General features: G+C 35.9%; 1 protein-coding gene across 1 annotated transcript in view; it reads right to left on the reverse strand.

Annotated features, from left to right (window-relative positions):
- Positions 1-24,404, reverse strand: part of cdkal1 (CDK5 regulatory subunit associated protein 1-like 1) — a 186,802-nt gene that overhangs the window by 94,063 nt on the left and 68,335 nt on the right. Inside the window, exon 8 of the mRNA XM_044117411.1 lies at positions 14,891-14,994. Within this exon, the coding sequence (XP_043973346.1) occupies positions 14,891-14,994 (104 nt within the window). The remainder of the gene's footprint in view (positions 1-14,890; positions 14,995-24,404) is intronic.

Consider the following 24,404-nt stretch of genomic DNA (forward strand, 5'->3'; position numbering starts at 1 on the left):
ATATAGCACTGCAGTTGTGTTATTAATCAGACATAATAAGGTTTAACTCCTTTCAATTCAAGGCTGTTGACCTAATTTTTTTGAGGGTTGTTTGTGTGAACGTGTGTGAACGTGTGTGCCCGCGTGGGCAATAATTTAATAAATAATAATATGTCTGGTCAGTATTTATGCTAATATATTCATGAGCCACTAGCAGGCATCATGTTTGTGTTTGTTAATTCATTTAGGCAGCGTGTGCAGGGTGTATCTGTGTGTTCGTTTGGAATTAGTTAAACCGACAAAGCCTGGACGAACTATGCACTCAGGCTTGTGTATGTGCAAGTGTTAATTAGGTTAATGTTATTTAATGTAAAAACATGCATGCATTAATGAAGTACTACACTATAAAACATTATCTCTACTATGTAAATGTTAGTATTTTTATGTAAACATATTGGACATTTTCCCTATTGAGACTTTGGAATACTGACTGTGGTTTGTGTACTGAATGAAATAGTGAAGACAGAGATAGGCCATAAGGCAGGGCTACTGATCCCAATCTGCTACACATTTATTAAAGCCTCATTAGACGGCTCAAATACTGTCACTACTCACTAACACCTATTACTACTTAGTACCCACTACTAAGTAGTAATAGCTACTACTTAGTACCTATTAAACATAGCGTATTTTAACATAAGACAATTAATATATCAAGTATCCACTATGTAGGCGCCCAGGTATAGGTTGGATAAATTTTATAAAGAGTTTACAAACTGCTGTTTCAGTCATTTCTATAACTGCTAAATATTAGGTCATCTTGAAATTGCAATGTTAATGTGTAAAATTGGGATATTTCCAATAAAAACTACAATTTTGTTCATGTTTTCTTATCAGTTTTTTAGGCTGTGAGCATTGAAGAACTGTCTGTTTTGGAATTTCCAGCAGCTGAGACTCGCACACGAGAACATAATTCTACTGAAAGATATGTAGTTCATCTTACTCTAGGAAGAACACAAAAACACATTCTGGGAGAGAGAGATGGACGGAGAGACGGAAGGTATAAGTATTCATCTATATAGTTATCAGCTATTGTACAAGTACTGTTGTATCTGAACATCAACCTTGTGTTCTAGGGGATTTATTCTAAGTGATAATAGGTGAATAAAACTGTTAGTACAGTGAGTAAATGTCAGAGGAACACTTTCTGTGCTCAGACGATAGAGGTTGATATTTTGTGTACTTTGCTTTTCACTCTTGCCTGTTCCTTGTTCTTATAATCATCTGTTTTATGCTTTCCTTTTCAGAACTGCCAACTAATTGCCTCCCAATTGTGTATTTTTTTGCTAGTACATTTATAAAACATACATTTTCAAAGAAATGTTCCCTTGACAAAACATTTAAAACCAGTTCAAAAAAAGGAAAATGGTGTCAATTCATTCAATAATTTGTCAATTATTGACACGACACAGAAATCACTAAAGGTAAAATGGAAAACAACAAGAGCAAAAGAGGGATAAGAAGAGATGCAGAGAGGTGAGTGTTGCAGACAAGTCCCAACATGTCCCCAGCATGGTTATTGTAAAAGCCATACAGCGTCACTCCCTTACAAAAATATCACATGAAAATCACATGCGACTTTCACATGTGATCACATGTGGTTCACACAAATTTTTACATGTGAATGATGTGAATCACATGTGAAAGCACATCTATTCGTGCGATTTTGGAACGTTTCATGGTAAAATCACGTGATTCGCATGTGATTTTCATGGGATTTTTTTGTAAGGGTCTCCTTTCATCCTTGCTGACAATCAGTCTCTGTTTCTCACCAAATTTTAATATGATTTACATCCCTCATTTAAAAATAAAGAAGTGTGGCCTTCAAAATTATACATCTTCTTGAGCTGAATTGAAAAGATACAATTTCTAAAACAGTCACAAACTGTGAATGTACTTCTACAAAATGCTTGTGCGTGCTTTCACATAGAAAAAAAAAATCCCCCAAAACATGAAATTAAAAAGATGCTTATTAAATATGCTTTTCAGAATGGACTGATAACTACACTTTTCATAAAGTGTAGTTATCAGTTATTGTAAAAGTACTGTTGTATCTGAACATCAACCTTGTGTTCAAGGGGATTTATTCAAAGTGATAATAGGTGAATAAAACTGTTAGTACAGCGAGTAAATGTCAGAGGAACACTTTCTGTGCTCATCAAGGTGCTAATTCAGGAAAGGTGCAGAAACTTTATTTGCATAGTTCATTGAACAGCAACATTTTGCCACTGAGAGCTACTTCATGGGTACTGAGTAATACAGAGGGCTACCAGTTTGATACACACAGTTTACTTTTAGTTATATCACTTAATGATTTATTTTTAAAAACAGCTCCAAGGCAAAGTCATACGATCTTTTGGGTAGACCTAGTGCTTGCAGGCACTTTGTGGGTGACTCCTGGTATACATTTAAGCAACGCAATAATTCAAAGTGAATTATATGATTAGAAAATATAACATAGTACATTGCAGAGACATAAACGAAAAAATGTTTCAATAAAAACAAAAGTTAATGTTTCAATTATTAATAGAACAGGCAAAGGCAACTCTAAGATGAATGAGTTTTTAACCTTCATTCAAAGGAACTCAGGGTTTCAGCATTTTAGCCGTTTTCTGGAAGTTTGTTCCAGATTAGTGGAGCATAGAAAACTGAATTATTAAGCCAACTACAGCAACATACCACCTTTATCTGTCCCTCTGTGCCAAACCGTAACCATCACATTCAAGTCACATCTAGGAACACAAAGTGCATTTACTCCAATGACAGTTTTTGTTCTTGTGATATTTTGTGTACTTTGCTTTTCATTCTTGCCTGTTTCTTGTTCTTATAATCATCTGTTTTATGCTTTTCATTTCAGAACTGCCAACTAATTGCCTCCCAATTGTGTATTTTTTTGCTAGTACATTTATAAAACATACATTTTCAAAGAAATGTTCCCTTGACAAAACATTTAAAACCAGTACAAAAAAAGGAAAATGGTGTCGATTCATTCAATGATTTGTCAATTAATGCCACTACACAGAAATCACTAAAGGTAAAATGGAAAACAACAAGAGCAAAAGAGGGATAAGAAGAGATGCAGAGGTGAGTGTTGCAGACAAGTCTCAACATGTCCCCAGCATGGTTATTGTAAAAGCCATACAGCGTCACTCTCCTTTCATCCTTGCTGACGATCAGTCTCTGTTTCTCACCAAATTTTAATATGGTTTACATCCCTCATTTAAAAATAAAGAAGTGTGGCCTTCAAAATTATACATCTTCCTGAGCTGAATGGAAAAGATAAAATTTCTAAAACAATAGTCACAAAGTGTGAATGTATGGATGTTTCAACACATCCTATATAGAAACCATTACAAAATAAATCCCTGAAGATTGCATAAGTATTTTTGTAAATAAAATGTGATGCTTGATCATAACTTTTTTTTATCAAATGTTTATCCTATTACATTAAAATAAGAAAAATTGCAGCCATGTCTGAGTTGGAATGTTAAAATGCTTTGCATTCTGTTCAGATTAAGCTTAAAACTACTTTTGTCAGAAAAGCTACAGTAACTAAACATTTTAATAACTACTGCTAAATATTTCATATTTATTAATAATACCAATAAAAGTTGTTACTGGGGCATTATGCATCAACACAGACAGGAAATGGCTGAAACAGAAATGCTTTTTTGTAAAATTACAAATTTCTGTTGACAGTTTAAACTGTAAATAAATAAAAATGTCTTCATTTAATTGAATGAAGACATTTTTCTAAAATAACCCTCGAATGTAGGAGTAACAAAAAGTAAAACCCTAGATTAACAAACCCCAGTTTATCTCCCACCTACTTGATTTTGATAATGTGTGTAAACTTACCCTTTCATAACATTTCATAACATTTCAAATAAAATATACACAATGAATGCAGAAGCACCTAATGTTAGGACATCATATTGGATTCTGAATGAACAGCATTCAAATAACATGACAGTCTCTGGAACCAGTAAAAAAAGAAAAACAAAAAAAAAAAACAAGTCTCTTTAATGGTAAAAACTTTATACACAAAAGAATCATGGCAAGAAATCATGACAAGTTACATGTTTGCTTCTGAAAAATAAAACAAGAAAAGAAGAATGGTTCTTTGTTGCTTTTATTGTAATTTAGTTCACCACAAAATACTAAATCTGATGGGGGGGCATTATTTGTCAAGAGGCAATGTCATCCACAACCTCGGGCTTTAATAGAGAGGTTGAGTTGAAACAATTAGAGGAAACATTTACTTGCTGACAAACAATAGTTTCAAGCATTCGCAGAGCATTTCTCTGAGGTCTCAGAGTGTGTTTCCACTTATTTGTGTATGCGCGTGCATCAGCTGCCTCCCCTGTAGCCTTTTCATGTCACCCAACTCTAGGGGCTTGCGGCTGTGGCCATGGGTGGTCCAATATGTGAGAACTGCTTCCTGCAGGGGGTGTGAAGAGACCCCCTGGTGGTATCAAAATATATACCACAGAGGGATGAAATACACACAAATGTATGCCTAAATATCACACAGAGCTGCAAATCACACCAAAAGGATGTGAGTGTTTTACACTTCAGATATGATGGCAGTTCATTTTTTGCTTTTGGGTCACAGAGCTAGAACAAGCCCAAGTTTATTTTTATTTTCTTAAATAGTGTCCCACTCCCTTCAGTAGTCTTTCCAAATAAATTAACTTTGAAAGTTTGTCAGTTAGCTGCCATTTTAGTATGAGTATTGTTTACAATCACCTGATTAGAATAAGCTGTTTAAATCTAAAATTAAACACTCAAACTTCAAGTTACTTACATTTGTATTACAGTGGCAACGTTAGTGCAGATTCATCCATGTGAAAATTAATCAGATACAATTAAACAAAAATATTTAAGTATAGTCAAATGTTGGTACGTCAATCGGTCACACAGTTATTAGCAAACGCACGAGGGTGGAGCACAAACCACTGCACAACAAACAGTGAATATAGGGGAAAAATAGCCCCTTTATGGAAATCTATAATGAAACTTATAGATTTAATTAAAACAATAACTTTAATTATTGGAACCAAACCGAATGCCAAAGGATATTCAGCTAAAGAGTAATATATGAGGATAACTGGAACAGTTTTTTTGAACTGCATTAAAATCTTTGTTCTTTCAAAGAGTTTTTGGAAGAAATGAAAAGTAGATCAGCAATAAAACTGATGAAAAGGGACTTGCTTAAGCAGATAACTTAAACTACCATCAGGAGGACAGGCTTAACCATATCTTTGGACTTAATTAAGATGTATTCTATCAGAGCACAACTAATGCTTTCGTCTCATTTTCTAACATTTTTTTTAGCCTTTCTTGTCAGCCTTTCATTAGACTTCATTTGATTTCACTTTCTTTTACAGGTAATGAGTTGTGTTGATCACAGCATTGATGTTGGGTTCAAGTAAATTACAGGTAGACAGTAATTAATTGCGATGTGTGGGTTGGTGGTGTACATGCCACTGTTTGTGTGCGTGATCAACAAAGAAGGTGGTCAATACTTTCGGAACCTGGGAGAACAAACAGAGCAAACCCTTTGAAAAGACTGTTCTCCCCCTCGCCTGTGGTGGCGCTGCACCAAGAATCACTGAAGGAAACACAAAAACCTCTGAAAAAGACACTGAGTGCAACTTCTATGTTCACAAAATGTAAAATGAAAATGGAGTGACGTTTTGGTAACAATTTGGTGGATTCAATGGCAGATTTCCTAAAATATCTTGTCCTGTTTCTTATCAAACAAATAAGAAAAAATAATTAGATGTTTGTTTGTTTTTTGTTAAATCGAGTGACTTGTAAAGATACAGTAATGTGGAAGCGGGTTTCCGTTATCAATGGCAGGGGTCGTAAGGTCATGCTTTCATGATTCAAAGACATTTACAGGACTGCTAAAAGACTGAAAAGTTCTCAAATCAGCATTAAACAGTTTAATCTGACCAAGTATAGACATCATATTGAAGCATATGAACTTCATTTCTTGGGCCACTGATTTTCTGCTGATCCTTTGCTCCTGTGTGTGGGTGTGCGTGTGTGTGTGCGTGTGTGTGTGCGTGTGTGTTCATTCTGATAAATTACACAAAAGAAAAATGGGGACAGAAAACACATTAAGACTTATATGAATGCAATGAGTCATTGACCATTTTTCCTTTACACATAAAGATGTGTATATTTCCATACACGTGTATATAAAATATACAGATATGTATATATTTGCATATGCACATCTCCTATAGCAATATGTTGTACTTGCAGTTTTTCTTTGAGAAGTGTTTCTACTACTTCTAATTTTATTACCAAATGACAGAACAGCAGCGTGATGAACAGCTAAAAAAGAGGGAACAAGCATAAATAGAAACACAGAAATGCACTTTGGAGGAAGGACATAAAACCCAAATGTGAGTCAGAGGATTTCCAGCAGTTAAACATTTTACCAGGCACAAGATGACTATCAGACAAAAACAAGGCCAGAAAGCCAAGCACATGGCTCAAGCATTAATTCAAGTATTTTACTGCCACCTATTGACTGAGCGGGGAACAGGATCCCCACCCCCACAGTATGTTGTGCAGAGGAAAACACTGTAATAAACATAGCCTTCAGTGAGGAAAAATGGGGAAAAAACTGGGAAGGGCAAATATCACAAAAATAGATTTCAGAAAAAAGTAATAAGTGCAATAAAATAACATTAAGTGTTAAAAGAAATCCCATGAAACAACCTTGTATATTTTTTCTCCATTATCAGAAAAATAAACTTAGCTTATTTGCAGGTGATTAAAATTTTTTAATTCATATTTACTCTTGTTTTTCCTTTTGCAATTCATTTAGTGACCCCTCCACCCCCCAAACAAAGAAATCAAATGACACGAAAAAAAAAAAAAGAAAAAAAAATAAGCATTTGAATTTCTTACTGAAGTTGAGACATCTGGAGATTTAGATTGCATTGCATACAGTAACACATCAACAATCCAAAGGGAGACAGATGTAACCCTACAGTTGTAAATACATGTGAAGTCCAGGTGTAACATAATATAGAGCATTTAGTAGCACAGTGCATTTCAGCGGAAATACAGTAGGACGGTAAAATAAATTGATTGTCAGAGGTTATAAACTATTCTGATGTGGCAAAGTGGAACAGTGAGAGGAGGGGTGTGGACAAGTTCACAGAGGACAGAGCAGATGGTGTCTGCTGGACTTACACAATCACACACAAACACACACTAGTGCACGCAGACACACAACACACTGGTGACATAATAGCAGCATGCCAGGTGTGTGGTTGGTGGCCTGCAGTCTGGCATTGACTGGGAGTTGTGCGTGTGTCCCTGTGTATATGCGCTCTCTTTGTATGGAAGGGGCCCCCTATTCACTGCTCTCGGCTGCCAGCTTGGCACTAAATCACAGGAGGAGACGGTACACACACACGCGCGCACCTACTCACACACACCCCCACCCACACGCACACACACCACCCTCTGCTGTCTTTTTGTCCAGCTCAGGGAGAGAATTAAAAGAGGTCAAACAAGAATATAGAGGCAGAGGCACAAATGAAGGACAGCAGCAGTTTAGCTGAACTTTAGGGGTAAACCAGAAATAAATATATATTTAAATGGTACAAGAAGTGAGACAAGAAAATAACAGTCCCCTCTCCTCTTTACAGTCCCAGTGGCTTTCAACTTGTCAAACCAAGAATAAACAGACAGACGCACACGAACACACAATGAGCCTCATGTCCATGCATAATGAGCTCTGGTAGAGGTGAGGCTGCAGCTGGGTTACACAAACCTTGCTTGAAGAGACGGCCTCAGGAAGTATGCATTGTGTGTTGGTGAGTGTGAGTGCATGAGAAGATAAATTCCAGCAAAAAATGTGATAAATAAAAGTTAAAAAATTATCTTTTTTCACATTTTCTGTAACTACAACTATTTAGATCAAGAAAAGCAAATGGAACAAATTACATCCAAAAGGGCTCAATTTTGCAGTCACCATTAGGAAACACTATTCTGAAATTGACTGAAGGTGATTAAAAAACACAAACATTCAGTGTTTTTACCAACACTATCATGGGGAGAAACGTTGCTTCAACGGGCCTCCAACAGTATCTGACACCAACCATAAGGAGGGTCAAACCTAAATGTTGGTAAAAAGCTATCTGTTCATGGAAAGTTGAGTGGAAGGAAAAATGTAGCCATAGGGACAGCCACAACCTTGAAAATAATGTGAGGCACAGCCTGTACAACAATTTGGGGGCAATTCCAAGGTATGGACTGCAACTAGAGTTCTAGTTTTTAGAGCCACCGCACAGAGACGGACTGCAAGATCAAAATTCCTGGAGTTAAGCCTTTCAAGAACCAGAGACATCAGAAGCATTTGCTTAAGAGAAAAGGAAAGAACGGTTGCTTATTCATCTTTTGAGAAGAGATTAAAAGGGATTCTTTTAGTGATTTATTCTTTAATATCCTGACAAATGGCATTTTGGGTTTCCATTAGCTGGAAGTCATAAACAGCTAAATTAACACATAAGATGCTAGGAATAGATAATTTTGTAAAATTAATCTAAATAAGTTCCACTTTTTTGAATTGAATGACTGAAACAAACATATAACCTCTTCCAGTTCAATTTTACTGAGGTGCTTCAGTGTCAGGCAAAAAAAATGCAACACTTTCTTCCTAACATAAGTTCTCTAAAATGTTATCTTTAAAGCTAAGAGAAAACATAAGGCAACATCTCCACATATTAAGTACAAACTCAACACTGTTTTAAATGTATGTACTGTGCAGCAAAAGAACAAGCTTTATGGCTGAAGTCTTGAAAGCTCCCCTAATTCTGCACAGTTGGTTTATGAACCCTGGTGTGCAAGCTTTTATGGCTTTAAAAGCAACCTTTTTTTAATTTGTGCTGAAAAAAAAAGTGTTCAGCGCAACTGACACCACTATACATCTGTTGAAATGTTTCAGAGCTCTGCACACATACAACTTGTTATTGCTGAATAGTGCTTTGGTACAGAAGTGGTGACATAATGTATGGCTGAACTCTGGCGTAGCTGTAGTCTGGATTATATCTCACTTGTAGCACACAGGGGGAAAACCTCTTTCTGTGTGAAAAACATCAGCGAGTTATTGGCCTGGAAGTGATTCAGAAAATCCATTTTAGCTTCTCCATGTGAGCTCTTGCAGGGGATAATGAATTTGACTGCCTTCATACAGGAAATTTGTACTCGTTCTTGCATGCTCAGCAGTTTTCCACTTCTTTTCAATAAATGGCACTTTGGTGACTAAACTGTGATCAATGCTCCCATCAATATTTAAATCTCTTGGCAGTTCTCCCTTTGGTTTGAGTTTTGTTTTCAATCTCTGCACTCTGCAGGACGCTGTGATAATGCCAACAGCTTCTGAACTTCTTCACAATCACATCTGCTTTGACCCAGTGCATCTGCCAAACGCGTTTCCTGCATGACCAAACTCTTTTCTCTAACCTTTTCTGTTCTGAGGCGATGACCAGTCATCCCCTGCAAGGTTCACTGACCCTTCATGTAATCTGATTCCAGGTGTAATTCAAAGGCACTAAACTATAACTTGCAACCTGAATAATCCACTCAGCCATGCAGGATCATAGCCGACGAACTTTGGCAGCCTGGTCTGGCATAACTGCAGCAGCAGAGGCAAACAGGAGCTGACACCTGTCACAGATGTTGGACCTACCCAGTGAGATGTATATCTGTCTGTCTATCTCTGGCTATCTGTCATATGTCATCCAGCTGGAACCCAGAAACTAAGCAGTGTCATTTCTGTTAATATCTGTGTTTAACACTGATGCTAGCAGTCATGTGGAAATGTGAAAAGAAAAAAAAAAAAAAAAGCAGATGATGTCTCTGAACATTAGTGGGTATTTTCTGCCTGCAGTGCATCAAGTAAACAGAAAATTTGAGCGGCAACAACATTACTCCCATCAACTAATTGTAAAATTATTATTATGTAGAAGAACCAAGTGTTCTTTGAGCATAACAACATTTCATGAAGGTATTTCAAGCTAAGCCTCCAGCCTTAGCTTGAGCCAAAAATCTAAATTGCTTCATGATTGCTGCAATGCATGTCACACGCTAATATACTGTGTCATGTGGGGATGATCCTCGTGTGTCTGTGTCTAGGAAGCGTCACATCCTGTTTCAGACAGGGCCATTTCAAACACACCCTAGTGACAGTTTAAAATGACAGGGCATCAGCAGCAGTGAGGAGTTTGAGGACCACAACAAAAATAGAGCTTTATCTCTCTGGTCAGCCCTGGCATCTTACCCTGTCCGACTGGCTCTGTTGCCCATGTTATTTCTGAGCCATAATGTTTAGAGGACAGGCTTTACTTTTCTCAGCATGATGAATCCATAAAACTGACAGTAAATCACTGACTTCCATATTAATTTCAGTAATAATTTTCTGCCAGAGGGCAGAAAATTCCCCAATCTATATTTCTATCCACATGCACAATTCATAACAGCATCACATAAACTAAATGTGACACATAAGACTTGATATTACAAAATATCCCCTTCATTACGTTACATTTAAACCCATGAAACATGTTCTTCAATATGCGGAAATGCAAGGCAAAAACTTCTGCGACAGCAGTAAGAGTCGTGTTAAAGGAATATTTTACACAGTAAAGTTGAAAGTAAATACTACATTGCAGAGGTAGCTAAAAATCAATAAAAACAACAACAACAAAAAAATCCTTTTTGAATATCATCTTTGACAAGGACACTGAACTAAATGCATCTTGCTGACTGGGAGTAGACGGCACATGGAAGAGTCATGGATTGGAGTGTGTCTGGTTCAAAAGCACATTTAAAACTTTGACTGAAGTGGCACAGAAGGATAATATTTACCAAGAACTAAGAGGATTTCTATCATTTATACAAGAACTTAAGGAGGATACTCCCACTTCCAGAAGAAAACTATCAAATACCAGGTTTTCCATCTTTTTTTCTTCTTTTCCAGACAAATATGCACCTTAAGATGCACCCTTTTCTCCTGACACACAGGCCGGCCCACTCCCTTCTTCTCACCATGTGTCATAAACTCCACATATAAACCTCTACACTCATCTCCCAAATAGTCATACACACCCACAAGCTTGTCATTTGCCGTGACATTCACAGCCTCCATTACCTGCATGCATTAACAAACCTCTCTGATGTTAAAAATTATACATTCATACATTTGAATAATTCAGATTACTTTAAAAGCTGTGCACACACATTCTCCCACCCTTTTCCAGATGGAAACAGAGCTATATACCTCAAATCGTATTTGAATAAATCCCATAAATCCTTTCAAAGTTCCCAGAGATATACCAGTCAAATACCTCTAAAACTGGCAGGTCGGCCAATCAAAATTAGCAATTCATACTTTCAGTGTATTTCCATTCAAAACAGATCAAATAGAAAATCAAATTGCAGAGTCCATTTGTAGGACTCAATTTATTTGAGATAAGAAAAAGGTGGCTAATAGATGGAGACAGAGAGGACGGAGGAATTGCCACACTGCCGTGATGTAATTCAAAATCCACAAAAATATTTGATGGAGAGAACACAGTGAGCCTTTCATTCAGAAATGTGACATATCATTTCAACTGTTGAAGAAAACCGACATTTCATGTGACAGAAGATATATACATCAGATTACTAAATACTGCACAATTGTAATTATTCCTGAATAAGAATAAATAATTCTGATGAAACCTTCTTATCAATAATGCCACTCAGCAAGAATAAAGTACTTGAAATGTGTTCTCAGGCTTACCAATGAATACCAAATCGACTAATGTTTGGTCTTAAACAGTGGAAAAACGTATACATTTATTCTTACGTTTTGGGTTTTAGTAACTGATTATGAGTTTGACCTGTTGGTAAAGTGCCTTCAGATGAAATTTGGTCTAAAATCAAACTTTAAAACAAACTTGATTGAATTCAATAAGAGCAGACTGACAGTCAAACACCATTTCCATTTCAGCATCTATGGCCGCTGTAGTCTTTAACCAGATTATTACACATTATACAAAAGATGTAAAATCCCAATTCCTGGTGATTGTTTTGAGTAAAACAGACACCTGTTTTTTCTCTTTTTACCAGCACTGTAACAGATTGTTGCCTCACAATATGGATAACGCAGGCAACACAATACAAGTTATTTGTTGTAAACTGAGCACATGCTAGTTTTGTTGGTAGTAGTTTGTGGTAAAATACCAATCAGCCAGAGATTTAAATCCCCACATTTTCATTTGATAAACAGGTCAAATTTAATTTCCTGATCAGTATATTCAAACTTTGTAAGCTCACACATTTTGGTCTCCAACTCTCTATTTGTCTTTAATTTGACTCCTTTGGCTCTCAAAGTGTTTTTGACTTTGTGTAACTCTCCTAAATTTAATGGCTGTACTTCATGGCTTCTCTCTAATATATTTTAAATTGATGCATCATTCTGAAGTAATAAATCAGACTTAGGACCAAGTATATTTAAAAATTTGCTTGAGGGGGTAATTTCAGCCTCACAGAAACAATACTAAATGCTGTGTGCACTGCTGTTTGCAGGTTGCTATAACAATAGATGGAAGTAATCATGATGGACCAGATGAAATACATTTAGCTGCATAGCTTTATTGGTTGAAAGATGAATAATTATAACTGAAAACATATTGTGAAATTTACTGGTTTGGGAGAATTTTTTATAATCACCTCCTGAAAAGTGTGAAATAGAAATGTACAATGCATTTAGATGGACCCTCCTCCCCCCGCACCCTCCCAAAAAAAATTTAAATAAATTCTGAAAGCTGCAAACTAGAGCATAATCTAATGTGAATTCTGAAATGAAAAACACATGCAAAAGAATGAAGTGAAAATAAGTTTTGGAACATCTCCAGAACATCAGTGCAAAGAATTTAGATTCACAAAACTATCCTAAAATGCAAAAAGAGAATCATATACTGACACTTACATGCTGTGATTTCTCTGTGCAACATTCTTTACTTCATTGAGGGATCCTATTACTTGGGGCTATGATGACATCATCATGCCACCTTGTGGGTAGGTTTGGTCACAGATCCCGTCATTAAGACATAGAAATGCTTTACATGCATTCATGTCTGTTTTACATAGATCTATGGATCAATTACAAGGAAGATGTAATATTTTGGATATTTATTGAAGAAAGATGTATAGCTAGGGTATTCAGTTTATGTTTATCTTTACCACTAATAGCATCATCTCTAACTACCTCAAGTACAAGGATTGTTAGCCACTGTAGTGAATATTTATGTAAATGTGATTATTAGTTAATTGTATAGCTCACTTGCTTCACAAAGCAAAACGAGTGTTTAACAAATAATGTTTAATGTACTTTGCTTTTTTATGTTGGTTCTATTTTCAACTGAGACAACTGCAATAGTAACAATAATAATGAAAGCTGATGCCACTTTTCAGTTTCCTTTTGAGTTCTAAAAAAGCCCATCAGTAACAACCTTACTGGTGGATTGGCTAGTTGATGTTTCCAATTTACACAAGTTTTAACTACTGTTTTAATTGGAGGATTCAGTTTTACTTGGCATTGGTAGTTGTTCTTCCAAAAAAAAAAAAAAAAAAGCATGATCTTTTTATTGACAAAAAAAAATGCATGTGCTGCTCCCAAAATATCAAAATGTCTGTCTTTTCAATCTTTCCAAAACCAATTGGTGGTAAGGCTGTTTTTTGGGGGGGTTTTTTATGCATCACTTATTTGTAACACACACGCACAAACACACATCAAGGTCTGGGCAGCTGGTGTGTTTGCCCTTGACTGCCCACCCTGTGGCAGTGGCATAGATGCAGCTGTTTTGGAGGGATCTGGGAGGGACTTACTAAAAACTGCCCTTGACAAGGACATCTTCTTTTCAATTTTCCTTTGCCACTGTAATGTGAGAGCCTCATCAAAAAACTGATGCCTTATTTTTGAAAAGCCATGGCTCATATCAATGTTGCTGCACTGACACAGCAGAATCCAGAAAATGTCCAACAAGGACAAGTTGCGTTTCTACGAAGCTCTCTGTTAAAGAGATTTGTGTACCTTTCATGCCACAAACAGGAAGAATTTCATAAAACCAATATTTGTATATTTGTGTATAAAATAGAAATCCTAATTATAATATTACAGCAGCTGTTTGAATATTCCCACACAAAGCAAAATATATATATTTTTTAAATAACATTACAATAATATATGACAATAAATTAGTGCCTGTCCTAAAACTGATGACACTACTGCTTCTAGGTGAGATAGCTGGACTTCTGGGGCAGCAGTGTGTAAACTTGCCCTTGTTTGACCCGCCTGGGGCTTGATGGAAGAGTAGCCTGCTGTGCAGTTTGGGATTCTGGGAGAGTGCTCTTAAGAAACAGATGCCAGGGCACAACAGCTGTTCCTTTGGCACAAAACTAGAGCCAACTGGCAGGAGCCTCTCCCCAAGAACAAAAACATCAACATGTGTTACTCAAACCGAGAGCCTCGTAATAGGACACACAAACATACAAATATGCTGCAACTGCACAGCAAACCAAGAGCAACACTCATGGGCACACACTGAATTATAAATCAAACTACCCCACTATACTCTTTCCAAGAACATAGATACCCTTGGCATGTTCATGTCTACAACATGTTCAGACAGCAAGTACTAGTTGTGTATTTTCTGCAACTTTCCTATTAACATCTCTATTGAATGATTTTATAATAATAAATTAAAAATGATTAAATACCAACATTCTAAGTTACATGGTGATTGTATGTGTAGAGACAAATTAAGATACTCACCCTGGAAAGACTGCCTAGCTCGTTCCACGAGCTCCTCTATGGGATAGCTGGCCAAGTCTCCTCGAGCATGTTTTGTCTTGCAGTACGTACATGCATTCAAACACCTGGACCAACATGAACAAAGGAGAAAGATGGCTCATCATTACTTTGAAATATGCATTATTTAAAAAAAAAACACAAAGTCTGTCATTGGTTGAATTATATTAACAAGCACTTGGTGTTAAGTTGAGTTTGCTTCAGCTCAAGCAAGCAAAATATATTCATACAGCTCCCTTTTAAGATCGAGGATTTAAAGTTGATCTTAAAACACAATGGTTTATGTTTAGACAAAGCATATAACATAAAATGTAAGGAAACACAGCAAAGCAATAATGATTCATCTTCTGAACGGAAAGTTAAAAACAAAACATGACAAAAATGAATCAAACGTCGTTGCAAAGGTCCATGAAAACAAACTGAAACTGTAAGTAAGCAATTAAAGGAAGAAACCTAAATGAAAATACTCCATTTTGAGTCAAGAGATCAGCCTCACCATACGTAAAACCGAAGTCAAAACTGTCCTTTTCCTCATAAAACCCTCATAAAGACTTTAGCTCCTTTCAAAAGAACCACAGACAGCTGTCTTTAAGGGGAACAGTGAAAAGCCTTGACTCATTGCATTGTTCTGTGTTACGAAAATAGAGAAGCTTAATTTTAATTGACCGTGAATAGACAGAAGCTGAAGAATGAAGCAGAAAAAAGAAAATTGAAAAAAATAAAAGTTACTGTCTGAAACCAAGATGCAGAATGATAGCAGTGTACGGAGTCTGGGGTAGATCTTAGTTTCAAATAACCCCTTATTTGCTTAAATATAGTTTTTTTTCCCTCTAAGAGTGTAAGTCAACTAAAAAGCAACAGAATGTTGAAAAGACCTATTTATATAGAGAGCATTTGCAAGGATGACCTCAAATTTGTCACACTGGGCTCAAAAACAAGCTGTTGCTTTCAGCAGTTCATTTATATATATATATATATATATATATATATATATATATATATATATATATATATATATATATATATATATATATATAGACAACATTCAACTCTGATTCTAGTTGTTGTTGAAAAACTTATAAAAAAATAAAATAAAATTACACACAACACAACAAAGCAAAACCTTCACATATTATTTCTCAATCAAATCAAAGCAGTATTTATCTGTGTGCTGGCAACTTACATCAATGCGAAAAGATGTTCAACATTTAATTTTAATAAGTACTCCTCAAATGCAGACAGCCACTCATTGTGTTTGTACGGGAAGTTTTATCAATACATTTTGCCACAACCGGTCTACTGAGGACATCCGTGATCTTGATATGGCCCACGATGGAAATGAGATTGACACCCCCACTCTAAGGGTATTGTTGATCCTAGCCGAGAGCACTGAAGATGGGAGCTAGGTCACAGAACCTAACTGTGGAGAAAACACAGACAGATGGGGTCCTGTGTACAAGCATGCACACACACCACCGGGGGTACATCCATTCTAATGTGATCAGCCCTCGCTGAGTGGATCACACCAACATTAATCTCAAGAGACAGTCAGAGGCTTGGTTGTCAGTGTGTGTATTTGCATCAATTATGTGGACGTTTGCTCATATGGCTGTGTGACTGCACTCCTGCTAAACATTTGTCCAGTATCACTACAACACAGTGGGTCTGACTTTTTGATAAGCTTCAACAAGCTGCAAAAGCTAGTAAACACTTTAAGACCTGGAGAGTGAGTGAAACATCATCAATGTCTCTGACACAAGCTTGTCTTGTGTTCAAGCTGGGCTGCAGAAGAGCATCCTCCACTTACCAATACTCTAATCATATTCTGCTCTGAAAGGTATGTGATTTTATATTACATCTCCAAATCAGACAAAAATATGGTACTTTAGGAATATAATTAATAAAAACGGATCAAATAGACAGTTATTGTTCTGATACACCAAATCAACATTAAGAAGTTGACATGGACATAGGTCCTAAGGTGTACTAAAGTTGAAGCTGATATAATAAAAATACATAATGTCTTATTGCAACCAAACAAACAGAACTGAGATGCTGATATTGGGATGACAAGATAGTTCAACTTATCAGCAACACAAAAATCTTAGGACAATGTTGTACATTGTTGTTTGTTTTGCTTAGAAATAAATCAATGTATGTTCACTTAAAATCCAAGAGTTAAGTTATACTGAGTATACATTTGAATTTAGTTAAAGCACCAACTATCTCTAATAGTGCTGAAGGATATTCAAGGGGAACTGCTATTCAGCAGCTGCATATGTACAGCACTGACAATTATGTTGCAGAATTAGTAGCAGCAGGAGTCTTTCATAGCAGATTTTTTTAGGCTGTAAACAGTTGTCTGTAATCCCTAAGACTATTAGTTTTCAATTTTTTTCAAAAATCTTATTTACCAAGTGCACTTCCACCTCACAGTACACCATCACCACCCTCCTATTAGCAACCAACCCTTTCCTACTTTGTACCTGTCGTAACCCTTCTGTTTCGTTCCTGTTAATTAAACCGTAGAGGGGGCTCCTGCAGCTGACATCAGAGTAATTCATTAATGTGTAAGAATGTAAAAGGCTACTTCCCAGGTGTATCTGAGTCCCGTATGTAGGTAATTTTAGACAAAGGCTATTGTGTTACTGTAGCCTTCAAAGTGCAACAAAGAAACAAAACTCTGGGTATTTCTCCATGCACACTCCTTGCAAAGCTCCCTTGACACCCAGGCTCATACACAAGAGTATTTTCTTCCTTGCAGAACCTCACTTATGCAAAATCTTAAAGAGACGCACTGGAAGTGAGTGGAGCAAGAAAAATGTTTTCATTCTGATAAGCATTTAGTATCTACACATTAATTAGAAAAGTGCATTATGCATAAACAAATTGGGCCATTGGTGTATTCAAAAAAGAGAATGCATGTGTTTATGGGGGTTTGCATTGTGCCAGCTTCAAAATGTAATTAAGAAAACAAAGCTTAGACTGTACGGAGGAGTCTGGGCACTTTACAAATTGTAAAGACAGATTATTCACTTTGCTTATTGATGGGACTTGGAGGCGGATGAAGTGGCTATATGAGCAAACAATGTCTTAAAACTCCCATTATATATCGGAACAATGCATAAAGCCTGTAAGTTTGTTGTTAGTGTCATCTCAAAGTCAAAGTGGAGGTGGCTAAATAATGTAGAGTCAAGGAACAAAGAATGCCGGCACAATAGAGAGAAGACCTAATAAGAGCAATGAATAGAAGATGATTACTAATTCAGAAAAACGACTTGGCAGTTTAACCTACTTCAAATTACATACACACTCTGCAAGCATACCAAATACCCCAATAAAGCAAAATTAAGTATATATTTTTATATATTAAGACATAATAAGGATTGAGGATTAAAGCAATCGTTTAATGTTCAGAGCTTCTTTTACAGCTTAACTTGGCTCAACTTTAAAGCAAAAACAGTATTTTTTATGAGTCTTCAGATTTGCCAAGAGAAACGCAACAGTGTATAGACAGAAATGTTATTTGTCAGTGAAAATACAATACAGAATTATGCAAAATGTGCTTGGATTTTTAGAAATTCCTTTATTTTTTGCTCAAAATTGTAAATCATTTTCCTGGCTTTTTAACATTTCACTGATTTGCCACTCTAATTCCTCCATCATGTGGCAAAGCTCTGAAGTGGTTAGAATAAAACTGGATCTAAATTATCACAGTGCTTAATTGTCAAAAAGTCAGTTAATGTTTAAATTGCTAGTTATGCTAAAAATTGAGCTCAACAAATAAAATGGGATTTTATTTTTAATTTTATTGTTTGTATTTTACTATTTAATGTTCTTATGTGTAATTTTCAAGCTGGTTACATTTTAGAAGTGTTTTGTACGGAAGAGGATTAGTGCCACCGAAAAAAAAATAATAATAACAATTCTGATTTGAAAGTCAGAATTTTGACTTTAATCTCAGAATTTTGACTTTAATCTCAGAATTTTTTAATTTATTTATTTATTTTCGGTGGCACTAATCTTCTTCCGTAGTTTTGATTTGCTTTTAACTTTGCCAGGTAATTTTTAGGATTTAGGACTTTTTTTTTTTCTTTTTTTTTTTACAGATTTTATATCATTCCCTTATTATTTAAATTGACTCTTAATTTTACAGATTATGACCCCAGATCAAACTAAACTGCTGGAAAATTTATCCAAATAGACTTTTTCTATGTAGTAGACATATGAGCTGATAACAGTAGATTATTTTAAATCATCTGTTATGATTACAAAGACCCCCAAAAGACAAATGATGAATGTGAGGAGACAGCCAAGTTTTTCTGTTAAGTTTGGGACAAAAAGAGTTCAAACCTCTACATATATAAGTGGCAAAAGACAGATTCTCTAAAATTAAAGTTAGAATGTTAATTTTATTGTCAGTCAGCAGAAAATTTTCACAACATTAATAGATTACTTTAAACTTAAAGTAAGTAATCTTGGGCTTACATATAAATAAATAAAATTCAGAAACATTTGACATAATCCCTACTTGTCAATAAATCTTTACAATATTCTTGTCTACCAGCTGTCTGTGGACAGTGTTTGATATGTAGCTGGGGTTTGTTTTACACAGTGTTCAAACTCAGCTGCTGCATCTAGCCTATTCATTTGAGTCTCATGTTTGTGGTATTAGACGCTGAAAGAGCCGTTTTAAAAAGGGCGCCTCATGTTCCCATCAGTTTTTTAGCAACTTCTACAGTAACTTCCTTTGTTGTTTTGACAAGAAAATGCAGCTTGGGAATGCCTGCAAGGTCATGTGCATTTGTGTGTGAAACCACAACTCCGAGTCTACATAGAAACTGTTTTCACGACTGCCTGTTTTGTCTGTAGCAGATCTTTAGAGACTCTGTTTGTACTAGATCAATCGGGTCATTGTTACTGGAAAAGAATGGTAAGATGTTTATTGCTGAACCTCCAGGGTTACCAACAGCGAGTACAAATGCTGCACAGAGATAAGATCTGAACTTGCAGACACGCCGCAACTTCAACAGCTGATGAACCCAGCTGCAACACTGAACACTTTATAATTTAGCTGACTGATAAATGCCACCAATGTTACACTGGTTTCCATAATGCTTCTGTGCAACATTTTCAGTACTTAATATTCAGACATGCAAGAAGTCTCAAAGACGAGCTAAAATAAGTCTGCTCCTTTCAATAACACTGATGCTGTATTAAAGGAACGAAATGTGTGATATCGTAATTTTACAAAATTCTGCTTACCTTCAAAACATAGTGCTTCGTCAATTAAGTTGATAAAGAAAAGTAGGCTTTCCGCTGGCAGCTTATTCACAGCAGTTTTAAATAATTATTTGTCCAGCTCCATTATGGCCTTCAGCTGGAATAAGCGTTAGAAGTTTAAATCGTGACATCCAACTACATAACAGATTTTATTTGTTCAAAAAACAGGAGGTTCTACTTTCTACATTAAGTAGCTGTAGATTAAATACTTTTTGATTTTGCTGGCTCTGGTAAATAAAAAAAAAAAAAAAAAAACTGGGTTGATAAATATCAGGATCAAAAAGTTGTTCCAATCTCATGTCATCTTAAAACTCACTTTAAGAGCCAAAATATTGTTTTGTCCATATGAACATGAATATTTTGCCAAACTCTATTTTATGGTGCATTTGCAGTGGTTTCCTATATGTACTCTGTTCACAGGGAAACTGAACAGATTTTTATTTTTATTTTTTTTATTTATTTCAAAGTGTGAGTTCATATCATTGAACATTGAATATTAATGACTATATTGGTCTGGATTAACCCACATTTTTTCTTACTTGTCTATTTCTTTCCATTATTCTGATGTTCCAACTACTTTATGTGACCTTTGACATAAACTTTACATAAAGTGTGCGACTCAAGTGCAATTTCATTCCATCAAGCAGCCAACATATATTACTTACATGCATGACTCTTAAACCGTAGTAGAATAAAAAAAAAAATCTTAGGCACTTCCGACAGACACAAAATGCTCAAATTTTACAGTCTAAAATTTTGATGACAGACCCGTTGTGCAAGTTTACACTTTATAATCTCTAGTTTTAAATTCAGATCACACAGATTAAAACTAAGTTCATGTTTACAGTTCCCCACTGAAATTTTGATTTAAATTTGTATGCACCAACAAGTACTAGTACACATATTTATGGCTGTTATTTTTCTTTTTCAAAAACCAAACCAAACCAAAATTACAAAGTAAATAATTTCAGAAAAACCTAGCTACTCGTGCTCTTTTAAAGGGCTACTTATGTTGTTTTGGTCTCAAATGACAAGCACACTTAAGCCCAGAAAATAAATAAGCAGTAACCCAACAAAAATAAAGATTAGAAAAGGGGTCTGAAACTCGCCTGACACAAGAACTCAAATGTTTATATTGGTATTGCTTTTAGTGTGCATGCTACACTTTTATGTGCTCACTTGGTTTGCACAAAGGCAAATTGAAATAGGATAAATGTAAACCATAATTCCTGCAAAACGCTGATGATTCACTTTTAAATCTGATGCAATGATTGCAAAAAGGAAAATTTCCCCATTCAGACATGTTGACTGGTTCGCATTTGTAAACCATCACAGAAGATGATCAGTGGAAGGAGGCTTGGGTATGATGATTGTTCTCCATTTATCACTTGAAAAGATGCGCATAGGAAACCAGATAGTGCAAAAAGAGCATTAGATGATGAGTTGTGGTTACATGTGTATGCCTATGTACAAACTTCATTTGGCTGTGACACAGCAGGACTAATTCAGTTACTCAGGGGTTGTGTACTGTATTACCTTGTAATGGCACAGAATCTCATTTTGCCCAAGGAGACACATCAATCTTTTGGATATACTGGGGAGATCACTGTCTCTTCTGTTGAGTGCATGTGGAGAGAACACTGGAGGAACATTGTGTGCATGAGTGTGAAGTCTCGGGCATGTATTTGAGTGTTTCTGTGTTTGGTAATGGGGAAAAGTGAAATGGAATAAAATGTTCAGACCACTGGAGCTGAAAACTACCCATACATTGGTTTGATAAACAGCATGAAAGACCACTATAGTACAAGGCTTGAAGAAGTTTGTGTTTGCAAGAGTGGGTGGATGAGAAAGAAACAGAAATCAAGAGAGAACAAGCAATGCAGAAAGCATACAAGCATGTGTCAGGGCTAAAATAAAGATTTTTTTTTTCTTTTGAAGAGATGTGTTTGTATGTGCTGAACATGAGCTAAAGTGTAAAATCAAAGTAGATTGTGTGTATTGTGTGCATCCAAGCATTACAACAATCCTGCACATGTATATACGTGATCAGAAATCCTATTGTAAACACTCCCCGCTCTGCTGTAATTCTACTTTTCTGAAGTAAATCAGAACATTCTCTCCCACTTCTGCTTTTGTAATTGCTTGACAGAAGACTTTTCATTTCTGCTCCTTGACAGAAAAGGGGTTACAACCAGCACTTTATAAAAACACAAGGTCAGGTAAAGAATTTCATGGCAACTTGTATACAGCTTAAAAGTTAAGAAAAAAAATAACGTAAAATGCATGTATTACCTCAGAGGTAAAACAATAAAAAACTCAAGATTGAAGCTGAGAAAGATTTACTGAGATTAGTTGGAAACTTCATGAACAAATTTCCGCCCATAACTACATCAGTATAATACAGCAATTACAGATTACAGATTTAATAAATCTTTGATCAGAATAATAAAACAAGTTATTGATCTGGCCATGACATGGAGAAAACTGTGAATTTCACCATGTATAACTGCACCCTCACCCAGTGTACCTGCACTTATCAGAATGGGAGCACTTAAAAAGATACAGGACTGTATCTAATGTTACAAAAAAATAGTGTCATCACATTCCATATTTTCAAGAATATTTGGTAAAATAAACTATATGATATCAGCTAAATATTTAAACATTTAACCACCAGCTTCCAGAGTTTTTCTACAGCAGATGCAGCAGTTATGATTCCAACTACAAGGCTTTTTTCAGCTGGGTAAACATTTCCAGAAACACACATCTGCACAAATAAGTGAGGATATCTACTGCTCCAGTGTGTTTGCCTGGGTGGTGGATGAAGTAGTCCAGGCACCACGATGCAAATGGCAGAAAAGAATCAGCTCACACAGTGGGGGTTTCATTGCTAACACAAATATATTCACTATACATTCTGACATACGACCACACAGACACTATTCTGTCTCTCTGTTGGTTTTGTTTATGTAGTGTCTGCTGGTGCATATGTGCAATTTGTTACAGTGACTGATGGTGACATCATAAATTAAACATTTGGCAGGAATAAACGTCTATTAGAAATGAGCCACAAGTCTGCTAGAATTGTTTACAGTGTGAACATAAACTAACCCTAACCCTGGAACAAGTAGAAAATAGTACACAAAAAGAGATTAATTCTGTTTAGTTTGAATAAAGCTTCCAACAATAGAATCATGCAATATTCAACGCAACTTAATGGCCAGATTGAATTATCTTCCCTTTAAGTAGATAAACATGGCAACATTAGAGTAGCATTAGAATAAGAGGAAAAGTATCATTAAAAAAACCAAACCAACTTGAAGTGAATAGAAGGAGCTGAACAAAGAAAACGGGATAAAATGTTGTTTGAGCTGCAAGGTTATCCATTATGTTTCGTGGACGGATTAGGCAAGTACTTCAGAAAAATATAAATTTACCTTCTGGAATAAAAACAACCCCAGTGAAATTAAATTCTTCAGTGTTTGTCTGTATTCATGAGATATTGAAGTTTGCGTTTGTGAAACATTTCTAAGCTCAACCCAGATGGAATCTGAAGGACATTCGCATGTCATGTTAAGAAATTAAGCACACGCTTTTGAAGCTCAGGTTTTATCTTGCAGGAAATGATAAATTCCCCTTTTCTCAACAGACTGCAAAATCCAATAGAACCGCATATTGTCAACAGTTCACAACATGTCACATACCATCATTTGTCTGAGAAAAGTGAAGTGAAAATGTGAAACAAGTGTCGCAAAGACCAAGTGCACTCAATTCAGTAGCTTTTAGATTATCCCAGAGAAGCAATAACTTGAAGTAAATATCTTGCTGTATGACCTATGACCTCTGTTTCTTGGATCAGTGTGAAACACTTCTGACCAGAAAATCTTTACAGCATTGACTTTGCTGATGGAAGTGTAAGAATCGGACACAAAAGCATATTTATTTCCAAAAAGCTTTCTTCTTTTCAGGTGGAGGATCATGGCAAAATCTTCATTATATTTTAGCCAGTATGATGATAAGTTATTACATCTTCGACCTTCTGCATGGCCCGATTTCAAAAATGCTTATGGTTTTTGACAAATTAATGATTTGGGGTTGTCTTAAAGGAATAGCTGGATTTGGTATGAGCAGTAATTATCGATCAGTAGTATCCTACCAAGAGGATGTGTTTGTGTTAGTTTCCATGCCTGTGGTA

Source organism: Gambusia affinis, linkage group LG05, assembly GCF_019740435.1.
Source record: "Gambusia affinis linkage group LG05, SWU_Gaff_1.0, whole genome shotgun sequence".
Lineage (NCBI taxonomy): Eukaryota > Metazoa > Chordata > Actinopteri > Cyprinodontiformes > Poeciliidae > Gambusia > Gambusia affinis.